This window comes from Stenella coeruleoalba (genome assembly GCF_951394435.1).
Source record: "Stenella coeruleoalba genome assembly, chromosome: 8".
Lineage (NCBI taxonomy): Eukaryota > Metazoa > Chordata > Mammalia > Artiodactyla > Delphinidae > Stenella > Stenella coeruleoalba.
In genome coordinates this window covers 12,650,275-12,669,577 of record NC_137154.1, presented here as the reverse complement: position 1 = coordinate 12,669,577, position 19,303 = coordinate 12,650,275, and the positions used below count along the sequence as shown (strand labels likewise).

Below are 19,303 nucleotides of genomic sequence, written 5' to 3'. Positions count from 1 at the left end.
GTGTTTGAGCCCTGGTCTGGGAAGATCCACATGCCACAGAGCAACTTATTCCATGAGCCACAACTACTGAGCCTGCGTGACACAACTACTGAAGCCCATGCGCCTAGAGCCCGTGCTCCGCAATAAGAGAAGCCACTGCAATGAGAAGCCCATGCACTGCAATGAAGAGTAGCCCCTGCTCGCCGCAACTAGAGAAAGCCTGCGCAGCAATGAAGACCCAACGCAGCCAAAAATAAATAAATAAATTTATTAAAAAAAAAAAGAAAAAGAATATGTAAACATATTTTACCATTAGGAATATTAAGAACATGCCTATGAATTACTTCCATCCATTCTTCCCAATGAAAATGAGTAAGAAACCTAATAAAAGACTCTGAGTGAAAATGGTATAAAAATGTTAGAGGTTCCAAAGGGTAACCACAATGGTCATCTTGTAAAATATGATCTTAAAACAGATATGTAATCCCTTTATTTTAGCTGACCTGATAATGACTTCATTGTCATCATACAAATCCAAATTTAGAAACGTTCTACAAAAATGACTGGCCTTTCTTCTTCAAATATATCAACGTCATCAAAGGCAAAGTAAGGCTAAAAGAATGCTCCAGATTAAAGGAGACTAAAGAGGACAATTAAATGCAAGATGTGATCCTAGATCAGGGGGTGAGGACAGTATGGGAGAAATGTACTATTAAAAAAAATCATTGGTCTTCCCTGGTGGTGCAGTGGTTAAGAATCTGCTGCCAATGCAGGGGATACGGGGTTGGGCCCTGCCCCAGGAAGGTCCCATATGCCGTGGAGCAAGTAACCCCATGCACCACAACTACTGAGCCTGCACTCTGAAGCCTGCAAGCCACAACAACTGAGCCCCGCACACCTAGAGTCCGTGCTCTGCAGCAAGAGAAGCCACGACAACAAGAGGCCCGCACTCAGCAACAAAGAGTAGCCCCTGCTCGTCACAACTAAAGAAAGTCCGTGCACAGCAATGAGGACCCAACACAGCCAAAAATAAATAAATTAAAAAAAAAAACCCATTATGTTTGGCCATATTTAAATGTGAATAGCACATAAGATAAGAGCACCACATTTACATTAAATTCACAAAATTAGTTACATGTTCTCAGTTTGATAATTGTATTGAGGTTATATAAGGAAATGTCCTTGAGATGCAAGTATTTATGTACTGAGACATGATGTCCACAACTTACTCTCAAAAGGATCAGCAAAAATAAGAGAAAAGAAAGGCCAAAAGCAAAATGGTACAGGAACTTAAAACCAGCCACAAGAATTCAAGGTGCCTTTAGTGAAATAACATTTCTTTTAAAATTAGATGGAATGGACTTCCCTGGTGGCCCAGTGGTTAAGAATCCACCTGCCAATGCAGGGGACACGGGTTCAAGCCCTGGTCCGGGAAGATCCCATATGCCGCGGAGCAACTAAGCCAGTGCACCACAACTACTGAGCCTGTACTCTAGAGCCTTCAAGCCACAACTACTGAGCCAGTGCGCCACAACTAATGAAGCCTACACACCTAGAGCCCATGCTCTGCAACAAGAGAAGCCACCGCAGTGAGAAGCCTGAACACCACAATGAAGAGTAGCCCCTGCTCACCGCAACTAGAGAAAGCCCGTGGGCAGCAATGAAGACCCAATGCAGCCAAAAAAATAAAAAATAATAGTAAAGAATAAAATTAGATGGAAGATACACACAGAATGCCATCTAACTAGAAATGCCTCAAGAATGTTCTAGAATGGGAGAAGTGCCTTTTTTTTTGGCCGCGCTGAGTGGCTTGTGGGGATCTTAGTTCCCTGACCAGGGATTGAAACTGTGCCCTCGGCAGTGAAAGCGGGGAGTCCTAACCAGTGGACCACCAGGGAATTCACAAGAAGTGCCTATCTTTAGGGCGTACAGGTAATCCACAAAAAGGTGAAGCTAACCTCGAACTTAAACATAAGTTCCCCAAATGCCTGTAGAGAACACTTGTCCAATGGTAAAAATAAGGTAAAAATTACTAAGTCAAACAGATAATAGTTTTTGTAAGACACAATACAACTGATAAGGTTGCCTCCACAAAGACTGTACGCTTCAACTGCTCACCCTTCCGGTAATTGTGACGATAGATGTGGAAGGCATACAGAAGCTCATAGTAATTGTAAGTCATAAGGTCCACAGCTCTCGCACGTGATTCAATTATTCCCACAACCTAAAGGAGGCAATCAGATATCAAAGTTAGTAGCCAGCATGACAACCACCACAGCTATGTCCAGTCATCAGTGGATAAATAAAATTACCTCATTATGCAGATTCACATAGGGAAACTCTACAAGATCCTGTAGCTGTGAGCGTTCACAAAGAACTACCACCAGCTGCCGTAAACAATCTAACTGTCTAGAAGGAAAAGTGATATGAGGGTAAATTTTCTTAGTGGATTACACAGGGCTGGTAAATTGTCTCCTCTAAATAAGACTGTGAGATTGATTACCTGCTGGAATCAGGAATTTGGGTTAAGGCTTCATATGCGTGGCTATTGTGACCTAAATCCAAATGATGTTTGAAAATGCATGTCCTTAAAGTAGCCTAAGTATCAAACATAGGGAAAAAAAGAACAATAGAAATTAAAACACCACATCCATGATAAACCTCAAGGGCAATAACTAGATTACAGTTAGTCCTTACCTGACTTTTCCAGTCATCACCTGCTTCAGTTATTGCTGATGTAGCCAACTGAATAACCAGTTCAGGCAACCCAACGACATCGAGCAGACGCAAAACCTAAGGGGAAACAGAAGAAGAAATTTCCATTAATATTAACATGGTATAGTGCACTTCAAATTAGACTACGATTTAAAATCAATTAGAAAGATAAGCAGGTAAGATAAAGATTAAATCAAAGGTGCCGACAACAAGATGGACAAGATTATTTGGTTAACATTTAAGATATTCCTTTAGATTCTACTGTTAAATAAGACACCTGTTGTAAAACCCTTTATTGGTCTTTTCTGTGCACAGCTCTATCCTCAGTGTTTAGTACATAATAGGTTCTCAGTAAACGTTTGTTGAATGAGCAAATATAATTTCACTACTAACTTTTCCTACTAACTGTTTAGGTCACAGATGAATTTAAAGCCTAGTAAATTAGCATCATAGCCTTATAGAAACACTAAAGAGAATACATTAATGTCTGACATAACCCATTTCTAATACAACATAGGATAGTGCTCTTTAAACTTTTTTGATTGTCCACCCTATTGAGAATGTCTGAGTACACTCCCCAGACATTTACTTATACTATATACACACATTTCTAAAAAATATGTATAATAACACTTTCAAAATAGAAATTTCTTAAAGATGAAGATAAAGGTAGTTTAAAAATTATTATTTGTAGTTATTAGTACTTACTGATTATTTGCTTTTTTCTGCCTTATTAGCAGTATAAAAACATCTTTTTCTTCTGGATGCTTACAGTTTTTTTTTTTTTTAAGGTTATACTTCTTAATGAAGTATAACATAGTTAGAAACGTACACAAATCCTAAGTACATAGCTGGTTGAACGTTCACAAAGTAAACATACCCATGTTCCCAGCAGCCAAGTTAAGAATTGTAACATACCAATACTCCAAAGCCCCCACATGACTCCTTCCAGCCACTACTGAATTTTATTAGTTTTGTTTTTAATTTCATGGAAACAGGATCTATAGTATTCTTTTGTGTGTGTGTGCCTACTTTTTTTTCTTTTTTAACAAAAAATAAATTTATTTATTTATTTACTTTTGGCTGCGTTGGGTCTTCGTTGCTGCACGCGGGCTCTCTCTAGTTGCCGCGAGTGGGGGCTACTCTTCATTGTGGTGTGCAGGCTTCTCACTGTGGTGGCTTCCCTTGTTGCAGAGCAGGGGCTCTAGGGTGCGCGGGCTTCTGTAGTTGTGGTGCACGGGCTTAGCTGCTCCACGGCATGTGGGATCTTCCCAGACCAGGGCTTGAACCCGTGTCTCCTGCATTGGCAGGTGGATTCTTAACCACTGCGCCACCAGGGAAGCCCTGTCTGCCTGCTTTTGCTTAACATGTTTGTAAGACTGATCTATGTTATTTCATTCAGCAATTCATTTCATTGCTGTGTTGTAGTCCATTGAAAGAATATACCATAATCCATTGATCCATTCTGTTAATGGATAGTTGGATTGTTTCTAGTACATGAATTTTATGACATGCTGCTTGGAACATACATACATATCTCTTTTAGTAAACATGTATATCTTTCCATATATATTTAGAATTGGAATTACTGGGTCAGAAGGCATGTCAAAGATTGGAGCCAGTAGGTAAAAAGTTTTCCAGAGTGGCTGTAACCAATTTATACTCCACCATAGGTGATCAGGATGCCTTGATTATTTGCATGGCTTCCTACTATCTTGAATTGACATTTTAATTCAAGGTACACTTAGTTAGATTTTAAAGTGGCATTCTTGAAAAGTTCAGTTGTTTCTGGCTGATTCTCAGACCTGATTACAGACCGTCACTCTTTTTACCTTGCAATGTGGTTGATGAAGAGCCTATATCAAAAGTAGAAGTGCCAGCCCTATCTTATCCTAATTTGTTCGTATGCACTTTGTTAATATATTCAGTCTGGCTGCTTCACAGGAATTTTTTTTTTTTTTTTGGCCACACAATGCATGGGATGTGGGATCTTAGTTCCCCAACCAGGGATCGAACCCATGCCCCCTGCATCGGCAGCGTGGAGTCTTAACCACTGGACCACCAGGGAAGTCCCTTCACATGAGTTTTTAAAAGCCAAGTCCATATAGTGAAGGTGATTTTCATTATTTTAAAATTTTATTTATTTAATTGAAGTATAGTTGATTTACAATGTGTTAATTACTGCCGTACAGCAAAGTGATTCAGTTATACATATATACACATTCTTTTTTTTTTTTGGTGATTTTCATTACAAGTAAGCAATATAATGTGTAAATCAGCTTAACCAGGCAAACATACTGAAATCAAGTGGATGAGTGAGAGTGCCACTCTGCAACCCTGCCCTTCGCTGTGACTCACTCTTCCCTCAGATGCCTACCTCGAGACTAAGTGACAAATGACCACCTGGTGAAAGGACCAAATAAGGGCACCAGAGTCAATCCTGATATTAAACATTAGCACATCTTAATTTATTTGTTCTGTGAGTGAGTCCACTGGAGCAGTGATTTTTTATGTTTTTTTTTTTTCCAGTGATGAAAACTATGGAGTGTCTCCACAGAAAAAAATACAAAATGCTTTGCACGTATTTTCAGGGGATGTACTGATACCTCAAACCTATCTGGCCTCAGATTAAAAATCTTTACTTAAAATTCAAAATAATTTTCTTATTAGTAGAATGGCAGACAGTTATTAAGAGTTACAAATCTACTTCCGTATAAATTTATTTATCTCTTTAACAAGCAATGAACAAACTGTGAAGCCTGCTCCTGTCGCATTTACTTTTTGGTAGGAAATCCAGATAAACAGATAACGTAGAATCTAGGGGTGGAGTCAAGATGGTGGACGAGGAGGACGCGGAATTCGTGTCTCCTCACAACTAGGGCACCTACAGGAACCTGTCGGGGGGACCATGGGGATGGCAGGAACCCCCAGCGACCAAGTAGGATGTGTGAAGTGGGGGGGAGTGAGGGGGGAGAAGTGGAGGCGGGACAGGACTGGTGCCCCTGAGGGGCGGCTGGGGGAGGGGGAAGGATCCCACACCCGAAGGGGGAAATTGGGGGACCACTGGGAGGGCAGAGGATCAAAAGGGAGAGTGGCCAGGTTTCCCTGCCCACTTGGGCCCCCGGGAGCCTGCTGAGATCTGGGCCTGATCCTCTGCCCACCGAGGCCCCCTCCAGCCATGGGGTCCTGACGGAGTGGGAGGGAGGGAAGGGGGAGCAAAAATAAAGGCTGGAACTACGGGACCGCACCCCTGAGGGGCGGCTGGGGGAGGGGAGGAGTTCCTACACCCAGCAGAACCCACCCATGGTTAGGGGTCCAGAGGAGATGGGGGAGACCCTGGGGGAGACTGTGGGGGGAGAGGGGGGCACAGAGGAATGGAAGGGAATGCAGCCAGCACTTTCCCTGTCCACTTAGGCACTGGAGAGCCTGTTGGGTTCTGGGGCCAAACACTCTGCCCAGGGAGCCTCCCTCCTGCAGCGCAGAGCCCAAGCCCCACCCCTACACCCCCACCCAGGGTCACACCTCTACACTTGGAGACCTCCTCTGAGACCCCCTCCAACACGCCAGGCCTAAACCCCACCCACACACCCACACCCAAGGCCTTACTCCAAACTCCTGAACCCCACATTCCAGAGGCCCTCCTTGGGAGGTGCTGCCACTCCCCTTCCACGCAAGTCCTAAGCAGAGGCCCCACCCTACAATTAAATGTCACCCTAGCTAGGCCTCACCCCCAAGGCCTTTTCCAGCTGCGTGGGTCCTAAGCCCATGCCCTGCCCCATGCTCAGATGTCACCCCCCACCCGCCTAGGTCCTGCCCCAGCCTAAACCCTGCCGCTGCCTAAGTTCCGCCCCCACCTAAACTCTGCCCCCATAGCCAAGGCTTTTTTTTTCTTTTCTTCTTTTTTGCTCTTTTAGATTGGGGTTCTGTTTTACCTTGTTGATTCATTTACATTTTTTTCTAATAAATCTTTTATTTTTCTACTTTCATTCTTTATACTTTGTTATTGTTCTGCTCCTTTTGGCTTGTTCCCCCCCTCCTCCACCACCCTTTTTTCTTTTTTCTGTTGTGGTTTTATTTTACCTTGTTGCAGTTGTTTCAATTATATTTTTATTTTTCCTAATATATTTTTTATCTTTTTAATTTTATTTTGTTTTTTATTCTTTGTTATTGTATTGCTCCCTTTTTTTTTTTTTTTGCCACACCACCTGGCTTGCGGGATCTTGGTTCCTAGGCCGGAGGTCGGGCCCAAGCTCCTATAGTGGGAGCTCTGAGTCCAAACCGCTGGACTAACAGAGAACCTCAGACCCCAGGGAATATTAATCAGAGTGAGGCCTCCTGGAGGTCTCATCTCGGCACCAAGACTTGGCTTCTCCCAACTGTCTGCAAAGTCCAGTGCTGGATGCCTCAGGCCAAACAACCAGTAAGACAGGAATACAGCCTCACCCATCAAAAAAAGAAAAAAAAAAAGAAGTGGGGAAAAAAAAAGTTACAGACAAAGGAGCAAGGTAAAAACCTACAAGACCAAATAAATGAAGATGAAATAGGCAACCTACCTGAAAAAGAATTCAGAGTGATGATAGTAAAGATGATCCAAAATCTCAGAAACAGAATGGAGAAAATACAAGAAACATTCAACAAGGATCTAGAAGAACTAAAGAGCAAACAAACAGTGATGAACAACACAATAACTGAAATTAAAAATACTCTAGAAGGAATCACCAGCAGAATAACTGAGGCAGAAGAACAGATAAGTGACCTGGAAGATAAAAAGGTGGAAATAACTGCCAGGGAGCAGAAGAAAAAAGAATGAAAAGAACTGAGGACGGTCTTGGAGACCTCTGGGACAACATTAAATGCACCAACATTCGAATTATAGGGGTCCCAGAAGAAGAAGAGGAAAAGAAAGGGTCTGAGAAAATATTTGAAGAGATTATAGTTGAAAACTTCCCTAACATGGGAAAGGAAATAGTCAATCAAGTCCAGGAAGCAGAGAGTCCCATACAGGATAAACCCAAAGAGAAACACTCCAAGACACATATTAATCAAACTATCAAAAATTAAATACAAAGAAAAATGTTAAAAGCAGCAAGGGAAAAGCAACAAATAACATACAAGGGAATCCTCATAATGTTAACAGCTGATCTTTCAGCAGAAATTCTGCAAGCCAGAAGGGAGTGGCAGGACATATTTAAACTGACGAAAGGGAAAAACCTACAAGATTACTCTACCCAGCAAGGATCTCATTCAGATTCCATGGAGAAATCAAAAGCTTTACAGACAAGCAAAAGCTAACAGGATTCAGCACCACCAAACTAGCTCTACAACAAATGCTAACGGACCTTTTCTAAGCAGGAAACACAAGAGAAGAAAAAGACGCACAGAAACAAACCCAAATCAATTAAGAAAATGGTAATAGGAACATACATATCGATAATCACCTTGAATGTAAATGGATTAAATGGTCCAACCAAAAGACACAGACTGGCTGAATGGATATAATAACAAGATGCTTATATATGCTGTCTACAAGAGACCCACTTCAGACCTAGGGACACGTACAGACTGAAAGTGAAGGGATGGAAAAAGATATTCCATGCAAATGGAAATCAAAAGAAAGCTGGAGTAGCAATACTCACATCAGAGAAAATAGACTTTAAAATAAAGACTGTTATAAGAGATAAGGAGGGACACTACATAATTATCAAGGGATTCATCCAAGAAGAAAACACAACAATTATAAATATTTATGCACCCAACATAGGAGCACCTCAGTACATAAGGCCATAAAAGGAGAAATCGATAGTAACACAATAATAGTGGTGGACTTTAACTCCCCACTTACACCAATAGAAAGATCATCCAAACAGAAAATAAATAAGGAAACACAAGCTTTAAATGACACAACAGACAAGATAGACTTAATTGATATTTTTAGGACATTCCACCCGAAAGCAGAAGAATACACTTTCTTATCAAGTGCACATGGAACGTTCTCCAGAATAGATCACATTTTGGGTCACAAATCAAACCTTGGAAAATTTAAGAAAAATGAAATTGTATCAAGCATCTTTTCTGACCACAACGCTATGAGATTAGAAATCAATTACAGGAAAAAACAGTAAAAAACACAAACACATGGAGGCTAAACAGTGCGCTGCTAAATAACCAAGAGATCACTGAAGAAATAAAATAAGAAATCAAAAAATATCTAGAAACAAATGAAAATGAAAACACAACAATCCAAAACGTATGGGACGCAGCAAAAGCAGTTCTAAGAGGGAAGTTCATAGCAATTCAAGGTCACCTCAGGAAACAAGAAAAATCTCAAATAAACATCTAAACTTACACCTAAAGCAACCAGAAAAAGAACAAAGGAAGCCCAAAATTAGTAGAAGGAAAGAAATCATAAAGATCAGAGCAGAAATAAAAACAAAGAAAACAATAGCAGAGATCAATAAAACTAAAAGCTGGTTCTTTGAGAAGATAAACAAAACTGATAAACCTTTAGCCAGACCATCAAGAAAAAACAGGAGAGGACGTAGATCAATAAAATTAGAAATGAAAAAGGAGAGGTTACAACTGATACCACAGAAATACAAAAGATGATAAGCGACTACCACAACCAACTATAAGCCAATAAAATGGATAATCTGAAAGAAATGGACAAATTCTTGGAAGAGTAAAACCTTCCAAGATAGAACCAGGAAGAATTAGAAAATATAAACAGACCAATCACAGGTAGTGAAATTGAAACTGTAATTAAAAATCTTCCAACAAAGAGAAGTCCAGGACAGATGGCTTCATAGGTGAATTCTATCAAACATTTAGAGAAGAATTAACACCTATCCTTCTCAAACTCTTCCAAAAAATTGCGGAGGGAGGAACACTCCCAAACTTGTTCTACGAGGGCATCATCACCCTGATACCAAAACCGGACAAAGATATCACAAAAAAAGAAAATTATAGACCAATATCACTGATGAACACAGATGCAAAAATCCTCAACAAAATACTAGCAAACAGAATCCAGCAACACATTAAAAGGATCATACACCATGATCAAGTGGGATTTTTCCCAGAGATGCAAGGATTCTTCAATATATGTAAAACAATCAATGTGATACACCATATTAACAAATTGAAGAACAAAAACCATATGATCATCTTAATAGATGCAGAAAAAGCTTTTGACAAAATCTAACACCTATTTATGATGAAAACTCTCCAGAAAGTGGGTGCAGAGGAACCTATCTCAACAGAATAAAAGCCACATATGACAAACCCACAGCAAACATCATTCTCAATGGTGAAAAACTGAAGGCATTTCCTCTAAGATCAGGAACAAGACAAGGACATCCACTCTCGCCACTATTATTCAACATAGTATTAGACATCCTAGCCATAGCAATCAGAGAAGAAAAAGAAATAAAAGGAATACAAATTGGAAAAGAAGAAGTAAAACTGTCAACGTTTGCAGATGACATGATACTATACATAGAACAGCCTAAAGATGCCACCAGAAAACTACTAGAACTAATCAATGAATTTGGTAAGGTTGCAGGAAACAAAATTAATGCACAGAAATCTCTTGTATTCCTGTACACTAACAACAAAAGATCAGAAAGAGAAATTAAGGAAACAATACCATTTTACCATCACAACAAAAAGAATAAAATACCTAGGAATAAACATACCTAAGGAGGCAAAAGACCTGTACTCAGAAAACTATAAAACACTGATGAAAGAAATCAAAGATAACATAAACAGATGGAGAGATATACCATGCTCCTGGATTGGAAGAATCAATATTGTGAAAATGACTACACTACTCAAAGCAATCTACAGGTTCAATGCAATCCCTATCAAATTACCAATGGCATTTTTCACAGAACTAGAACAAGAAATCTTACAATCTGTAAGGAAACACAAAAGATCCTAAATAGCCAAAGCAATCTTCGAGAAAGAAAAACAGAGCTGGAGAAATCAGGCTCCCTGACTTCAGACTATACTACAAAGCTACAGTAATCAAGACAGTATGGTACTGACACAAATACAGAAATATAGATCAATGCAACAAGATAGAAAGCCCACACACATATGGTCACCTTATCTTTGATAAAGGAGGCAAGAATAGAAAATGGAGAAAAGACAGCCTCTTCAATAAGTGGTGCTGGGAAAAATGGACAGCTAATGTAAAAGAATGAAATTAGAACACTCCCGGACTTCCCTGGTGGCGCAGTGGTTAAGAATCTGCCTGCCAGTGCAGGGGACATGGGTTCAATCCCTGGTCTGGGAAGATCCCACAGGCCATGGAGCAACTAAGCCCGTGCGCCACAACTACTGGGCCTGTGCTCTAGAGCCCATGAGCCACAACTACTGAGCCTGTGTGCCACAGCTACTGAAGCCCGCGTGCCTAGAGCCCGTGGTCTGCAACAGGAGAAGCCACCATAATGAGAAGCCCTCAAACCACACGAAGAGTAGCCTCCGCTCACCACAACTAGAGAAAGCCCGTGTGACCCAATGCAGCCAAAAACAACAACAACAACAACAAAAAAAGAACACTCCCTAACACCATACACAAAAATAAACTCAAAATGGATTAAAGACCTAAATGTAAGGTCAGATACTATAAAACTCTTAGAGGAAAACATAGGCAGAACACTCCATGATGTAAATCACAGCAAGATCCTTTTTGACCCACCTCCTACAGTAATGGAAATAAAAACAAAAATAAACAAACGGGACCTAATGAAACTTAAAATCTTCTGCACAGCAAAGGAAACCATAAACAAGAAAAAAGACAACCCTCAGAATGGAAGAAATTATTTGCAAACGAAGCAACTGACAAAGGATTAATCTCCAAGATATACAAGCAGCTCATGCAGGTCAATGTCAAAAAAACAAACAACCCAGTCCAATAATGGGCAGAAGACCTAAATAGACATTTCTCCAAAGAAGACATACAGATGGCCAACAAACGCATGAAGAGATGCTCAACATCACTAATCATTAGAGAAATGCAAATCAAAACTACAGTGAGGTATCACCTCACACCAGTCAGAATGGCCATCATCAAAAAATCTACAAACAATAAATGCTAGAGAGGGTGTGGAGAAAAGGGAACCCTCCTACTGTTGGTGGGAATGAAACTGATACAACCACTATAGAGAACAGTATGGAGGTTCCTTAAAAAACTAAAAATAGAACTACCATATGACCCAGCAATCCCACTACTGGGCATATACCCTGAGAAAACCATAATTCAAAAAGAGACACATACCACAGTGTTCATTGCAGCACTGTTTACAATAGCCAGGATATGGAAACAACCTAAATGTCCATCAACAGATGACTGCATAAAGAAGATTGTGGCACATATATATTATGGAATATTACTCAGCCATAAAAAGGAACGAAATTGAGTTATTTGTAGTGAGGTGAATGGACGAAAAATCTGTCATACAGAGTGAAGTAACTCAGAAAGAGAAAAACAAATACTGTATGCTAATGCATATATATGGAATTTTAAAAAGTGGTACTGATGAACCTAGTGGCAGGGCAGAAATAAAGACGCAGACGTAGAGAACAGACTTGAGGTCACTGGTGGTGGGGGCGGGGAAGCTGGGATGAAGTCAGAGGGCAGCACTGACGTATATACACTACCAAATGTAAAATGGATGGCTAGTGGGAAGCTGCATAGCACAGGGAGATCAGCTCAGTGCTTTGTGAAGGCCTAGAGGGATGGGATAGGGAGGGTGGGAGGGAGGCTCAAGAGGGAGGGGATATGGGGATATATGTATACATACAGTTGATTCACTTTGTACAGCAGAAACTAACACAACATTGTAAAGCACTTATATTCCAATAAAGATGTGAAAAAAAAATAACATAGAGTCTAAAATATAACATCAAGCATGGCTAAATGTCATAAAGAAAAATAAAGCGGGGCAAGGAGACTGCCCACAGTGCCTCACTCTGCACTAAGGGAGAGAAGGAGCAGGTGTGCAGGAGAGCACGTGCATGACAGTTACTCTGCTTCTTTGTAGGCAAGGCAGGGAGGAACTCTCAGGAGGTGACACAGGAGCAGAGACCTGTATGAAATGAGGGCATTAGAAACTTGACTACCTGGAGGAAGACCATTCCAGGATGAGGAACAGCAGGGAGAAAGGTCCTGAAGGGAACAGAGTATGTGCTTGGCTTTTATGAGACAGTAAGAAGGCCACTACTGTTATAGCTGAGTGAGTGACCACAGGAAAGAGTAGAAGGAAAAAAAGGTCAGGAGGGGTACCCAGGGCTAAATCACAAACTAAGGCTAAATACAGCATTACAAGTTAATTCTTTGAGATATCAGCAAGATGAATACTAAGTAACAAAGTTCTAATGATGACAGAGCTAACAAAATTATATCATGATGGGAATTTCATTTAAGTTAAAAACATTTATCAGGGACTTCCTCGGTGGCGCAGTGGTTAAGACTCCGTGCTCCCAATGCAGGGGACCAGGGTTTGATCCCTGGTCAGGGAACTAGATCCCACATGCATGCCGCAACTAAGGAGCCCTCCTGCTGCAACTAAGACCCAGTGCAACCAAATAAAAAAAAATGAAAAAACAAAAAAACCATATATCAAATTTTAAAATATGTTTCTTCAATTTCTCTAGGCAAATTCATTTTTCTCTTCATTTGGAGATTCAGGGAGTGATTAAATTTTTATGTTATTTTTCTCCCCAAATACTAAACTAATATATTTCAGATACTTTTTTTAAACTGAAGTATAGTTAATTTACAATGTTGTGTCAGTTTCAAATGTACAGCAAAGTGATTCAGTTATACATATTTATCTATATGTATATATTCATATTCTTTCTCAGATTCTTTTCCATTATAGGTTATTACAAGATATTGAGTACAGTTCCTTGTGCTATACAGTAGGTCCTTGTTGTTTACCTATTTTATATATAGTAGTGTGTATATGTTAATCCCAAACTCCTAATTTATCTGCCCCCCCTGCCCTGTTACATTTTTACACAGAGTGGTATAAGAAGGACCAAACCATGACAGAATATACCTTATCATAATACTGCAGCCTGGGGGTGGACACAATCTCCCCATCCTCTGAACGGATCAAGCGATCTAAGAATTCCTCTTTGCCCACTTCAGATGCTGCCTGGCAGAAACATTCCAGAGCCTGGAGAAATAGAAGAATACAAAATGACTTATGATAGACTGTTCCACTTCTAGGTGCTATAAGTCAAGGTTTCTTGTACCAACGAGAACCAAAAAAGAAATAAAATTATTTAAGACCATTGACTGCATTTGCAGTTTCTGTCATATCTAAATTCTCTCTGATGCAATATTTAATATTTTCTTTAATTTATCTAACTTTTTCTTTTTTTCGGTATGCGGGCCTCTCACTGTTGTGGACTCTCCCGTTGAGGAGCACAGGCTCCGGACGCATAGGCTCAGCGGCCATGGCTCATGGGGCCAGGCGCTCCGCGGCATGTGGGATCTTCCCGGACTAGGGCACGAACCTGTGTCCCCTGCACCGGCAGGCGGACTCTCAACCACTGCGCCACCAGGGAAGCCCTAATTTATCTAACTTTTTAGCTTAAATGCTGTTAATTAAAAAGTAAACTTTAATAAGAAAATTGATGGATAAATGTGATACACCAACTGTAGCAACATGTTAACAACTGTAGAATTTGAGCGGGGGGTATATGATTGTTTAATATGAAAGTCTTTGAACTTTTCTTTATGTTTGAAAAGCTCCATAACAGGATATGAAGAAAAAATTAGAAATGTAAACTACCATAATGGGAAGAAAACCAGCATAAAAAAAAGATATAGGACTTCCCAGGTGGTGCAGTGGTTAAGAATCCACCTGCCAATGCAGGGGATACGGGTTCGAGCCCTGGTCCGGGAAGATCCCACATGCCGCAGAGCAACTAAGCCCGTGCGCCACGACTACTGAGCCTGCGCTCTAGAGCCTGCGAGCCACAACTACTGAGCCTATGCGCTCAGAGCCCTTGCTCTGCAACAGGAGAAGCCACTGCAATGAGAAGCCTGTGCACTGCAACGAAGAGTAGCCCCCGCTTGCCACAACTAGAGGAAGCCCATGCACAGCAACGAAGACCCAATGCAGCCAAAAAAAAAAAAAAAGATATAATAAAAACAGTGTAATTGAGAAATAAATTTTATTTGCAAAAATGTATCCCTAAAAATACCTGCACAGGGGCAGGAGGGTTTTAATGTTTTCTTCTTCATATTTTCCTGTGTCCTAAGTAATCTGCAAAGTATGTGAAGCTAAACCGTCCCCACAGGTATATTATGCCCCTTGTTGGCACTATTAGTTTTCTGTATCTTTATCTGGAGGATTCTGTGCCTCCCATTCCCTCACTTAGATGGAAACTAAGTGTTCTCCTTGCACTAAGGTTTGCTCATCTTTCAAATGCAGTTTACCTTCTGTCCCTCTCCTGTAACCAGGTAACACCGTCCCAGCATAAATCGACAGGAACCAACATTGACTTGACACCAGGGATGTAGCAGTTGAATATAATCCTTAAAGGCATAAAAGATGCTTTCTGATTAGAGAATAAATATTCCTTAAGGAGATACTCATTTCCAAGTTCTTCACAGAGGGAGAGAAGATAGTGGTCAATCAACACAAAAGTTGTATCTCCAGAAATCATCTGGAGATTAAAACCGAATCCCATTAATCCATTCTTATACTAGGTTATTAGACACTTTAAGAAAGCAAACAGGACTGCAATAACACTAACACATGTAAACAAACATGCACTTTCCATCCTAGCAATTTTCCAACTTTTGGTATTTACTGGTTCAACTGACTGGATTCCAGTGAAGGATTTACATTAAGACAATGGTATGTTTTCTTACTATAAAGAGAACCCAACAAAGAGAACTAACAAAAAAATGCTCTATAAAAAATTGTTAGGAATGATACTGCCAAGAGGGAAGTAAAGAAAATCTCTCTGGGGTATGTTTCAGTGTAAATGAGTGTACATTATTGTGGTTCTTACTATCAGCCCAATTAAAATGCAGGAAACATTTACAAAGAAAAAAGTCCCAGGTATTCCATTCTTTACAAGAATGATTGTCCTGAAATGTTCAACAGTACTCACCTGCAATTGTACATACTGACAATTTCCCATCAAACATTCTAGAAAGAGGCAACCAGGATTGCTAGGCCATCTAGTCATTGGTTAAGGAGATTATTTACTGTTTTGGCAAAACTTAAATATATCAATACATGTTAGGCATCAAACTCCATGAAATGGCTTAATTTTTAAAAAGAAGGTAAAGAGGGGCTTCCCTGGTGGCGCAGTGGTTAAGAATCCGCCTGCCAGTGCAGGGGACACGGGTTCGAGCCCTGTTCTGGGAAGATCCCACATATCACGGAGCAACTAAGCCCCTGCGCAACAACTACTGAGCCTGCGCTCTAGAGCCCGTGAGCCACAACTACTGAAGCCTGCACACCTAGAGCCCGTGCTCTGCAACAAGAGAAGCCACCGCAACGAGAAGCCCGCGCACCGCAAGGAAGAGTAGCCCCCGCTCGCTGCAACTACAGAAAGCCCGCGCACAGCAACGAAGACCCACCGCAACCAGAAATAAAAAAATTTTTTAAATTAATTTTAAAAAAAGGTAAAGGGAAGGTGGCATGGCACACGTCCTTTCTACGTAATTATGTAACTTTAATATTAGACAAGCACAGTGGAAAGGTTAGATACTAGGAGCCTAGTCACCTAGATTAGAGCTCAATTAACAATGGACTAAAGCATGTATTTCATCACTGGGTGGTCACTTCTAATTCTAGCTAGTATATTGCACAAGCATACTATGCCAGTGGATACCCAGTACCTAACACAGCGCCTGGCATACAGAGCCATTCAATAAATATTTGATGAATGTATGTTTTAAAAGAGATCTAGGGCTTCCCTGGTGGCGCAGTGGTTAAGAATCTGCCTGCCAATGCAGGCAACATGGGTTCAAGCCCTGGTCCCCGAAGATCCCACATGCCACGGAGCAACTAAACCCGTGTGCCATAACTACCGAGCCTGCGCTCTGGAGCCCATGAGCCACAACTACTATGAAGCCTGCACACCCTAGAGCCCGTGCTCCACAACAGGAGAAGCCACTGCGATGAGAAGCCCACACACCGCAATGAGAGAAAGCCCGTGTTCCGCAACAAAGACCCATCGCAGCCAAAAATTAAAAAATAAAATAATAAATAAATTATATATATATATAAAAAAGAGATCTAGGTATCAAATGTGTGTGCACCAATAAAATCTGGCTCAACTCCTGAGCAAAAAAACAAATTAAAAGAAAATAAAAATTGGGATATCTGAAAATAAATATCATCTCTTGTTGGGGGGATAAGTACCCAACCTCATTAAAAATCTTCATTACAGGGCTTCCCTGGTGGTGCAGTGGTTGGGAGTCCGACTGCCGATGCAGGGGACAGGGGTTCGTGCCCCGGTCTGGGAGGATCCTGCGTGCCGCGGAGCGGCTGGGCCCGTGGGCCGTGGCCGCTGGGCCTGCGCGTCCGGAGCCTGTGCTCCGCGACGGGAGAGGCCGCAGCAGTGAGAGGCCCACGTACCGCAAAAAAAAAAAAAAAAAAATCTTCATTACACAGGCAGAATATTACTGAATCTTAGACTATTTGGATAAGAGAAACCATTCAACTGGCTTTTAAATGAAAGGATACAAAAGCTGCAATAAATAACTGGTAATTGCAGTAATCATCTCAGGCCAGTTCAACTCAGTCTGGCTTAGAGGTGCCTTTGGTTGAGAGAACAAATGAGATATAATGTGTTTTCTTGCAACTTCTTGGAAGAATAACTCCACAATTGTCTGAGGGCTAGATACTTAAAAATAAAAAGTTTTAACAGTCACCAACTTGTGATAGTAGCATCAATTTTCAATTAAGACAGTCTACTGGTTCATTTTACGCCTGTAACAAAGAACATTTTTTATTTCAAAATATAAAATGCATCACTGGTGTAATCAATGCCAATATAAATAAAAGCAATCTGTAAACTATGAAGTACTATATAAATGCGATAAAAAAACCACTTAACATTGTAGTCATTCCTTTTCTCTAGAAAGTGCTTCCAGTAAGTACAGTCCTAAGATTCTAAGTTTTATACCTAAACAATAGAAAATAAATTCTCCAGAATGGTTCTCAAGCGTGAGAGAGGGCTCCTTTTGAATATCTGCTGATGAAAACAAGATTACAAAAGCTATATGAACTTCGCAAATTAAAAAAAAGATTTTGTTGAATTAATCACTGGAGTGTCAATATACAATGGAAAAGCAGCAGTGCATATAAACACACGCAATACCCTTCATTTATGTCTGATCTAGGGTTACACCTGCACAAACCTCTTGTCACAACCAGAGGTCTCAGGACACAGCTTGCTTGTACCCTCTCAAGGTGAAAGCACAGCCTAACCGACCTTTCCAAAGCAAAGGTGGCAAAAGACCACTTTAATGAATATGCAATAAATGCCAAACTTGAAATCAAATGCATACACAGTCCAGTCCTTACCGAACTTATTTGCCATTAAAGCACCAGAGTCAGTTAGTTCCAGTACTGATAAATGTTGAAGATTAGACTCCCTGTGAGGAAAAGGAAAACAGAAAAACAACAGCTCAATAAATTCTCCTATGCTAAACATTACTTCAACAAGTTAGCCTATCAAGAACACTGTCAATTTTATTAACAAATTACACATGAAAGCTCCGTTGAAAGCACAAGAAAATCTGGAAAATGAGCCATGGTTCAGATTGTTGCCCATCGTATCATTCAGTGATCCTTCAATGAGAAGCCAGAGCAGAAATTTCTTAAGACCTCCATGCCATGAAAATCTTTCCCTTGCCAGCAAAAACAAAATGGCTTATCTAATTGAAATGTGAGTCTTGTAGGTACATATTGAATTTTCTTTCTTCTTTTGGCTATAAAGAATCTCAGCCTACCCTTAATAACCAGCACATTTTTATGTGTGGTCTAACTTTCCCCATGACCTCATCTTATTATTTTGCCTTCAACAGGATTTGTCTTTGCATTATACATACACATATATAATAATAAATATATATTTATTATTTTCATTCTTAGAAGTTGCCTTTAACCTTTATAAAAGGGAGTACCTGAAAGCTCTGAATTTTAAAGGTATATCAGTGCTATAGCATAATATTAAATTTTTTTTTCTTTCAGACAATGGAAAAAATAATTAAGCTCACAATTTACTTTTAAAATAATCAGAACAATGAAACTCACAGTGTGTCAACTGGAACATCAGTAGCCAAGCACTGACTTCCCCATTTAATGAGGTAATAAGATAAGAGGAGGGGAGCTGTTCGATGTAGTAGTTCTTGCTGAGCCTGAAAGAGCTGACCAGCTCCCAAAATCACCTATACGTGGTGGGTGGGTGGGTGAGACAGTAAACAGCAGTTAGTAATGATAACTCTTAGGTTCAGGTGGAGGTAAAATAAAATAATACAGTTACAAAGGGCATACATAAAAGCAACACATACACATACATAAAAGCAACACACCTATTACATTTTGGGGTAGCAGGCGGCAAA

The 19,303-nt window shown here is 40.4% G+C and overlaps 1 protein-coding gene across 6 annotated transcripts in view; it reads right to left on the bottom strand.

Moving 5' to 3' along the window:
• Positions 1 to 19,303, bottom strand: part of NUP160 (nucleoporin 160) — a 55,046-nt gene that overhangs the window by 10,468 nt on the left and 25,275 nt on the right. For 4 of the 6 annotated variants that reach the window (XM_079928215.1, XM_079928214.1, XM_079928216.1 and 1 more), the window contains 10 exons: positions 18,996 to 19,129; positions 18,264 to 18,334; positions 17,421 to 17,580; positions 15,835 to 15,904; positions 15,152 to 15,250; positions 13,761 to 13,880; positions 2,677 to 2,772; positions 2,483 to 2,577; positions 2,292 to 2,388; positions 2,098 to 2,203 (listed from right to left, as the gene is read on the bottom strand). In XM_079928215.1, the coding sequence (XP_079784341.1) occupies positions 2,098 to 2,203; positions 2,292 to 2,388; positions 2,483 to 2,577; positions 2,677 to 2,772; positions 13,761 to 13,880; positions 15,152 to 15,250; positions 15,835 to 15,904; positions 17,421 to 17,580; positions 18,264 to 18,334; positions 18,996 to 19,129 (1,048 nt within the window). Of the gene's footprint in view, positions 1 to 2,097; positions 2,204 to 2,291; positions 2,389 to 2,482; positions 2,578 to 2,676; positions 2,773 to 13,760; positions 13,881 to 15,151; positions 15,251 to 15,834; positions 15,905 to 17,420; positions 17,581 to 18,263; positions 18,335 to 18,995; positions 19,130 to 19,303 lie in introns of those variants that run through there. The other 2 variants (XM_079928219.1, XR_013829312.1) reach the window with 2 other exon arrangements.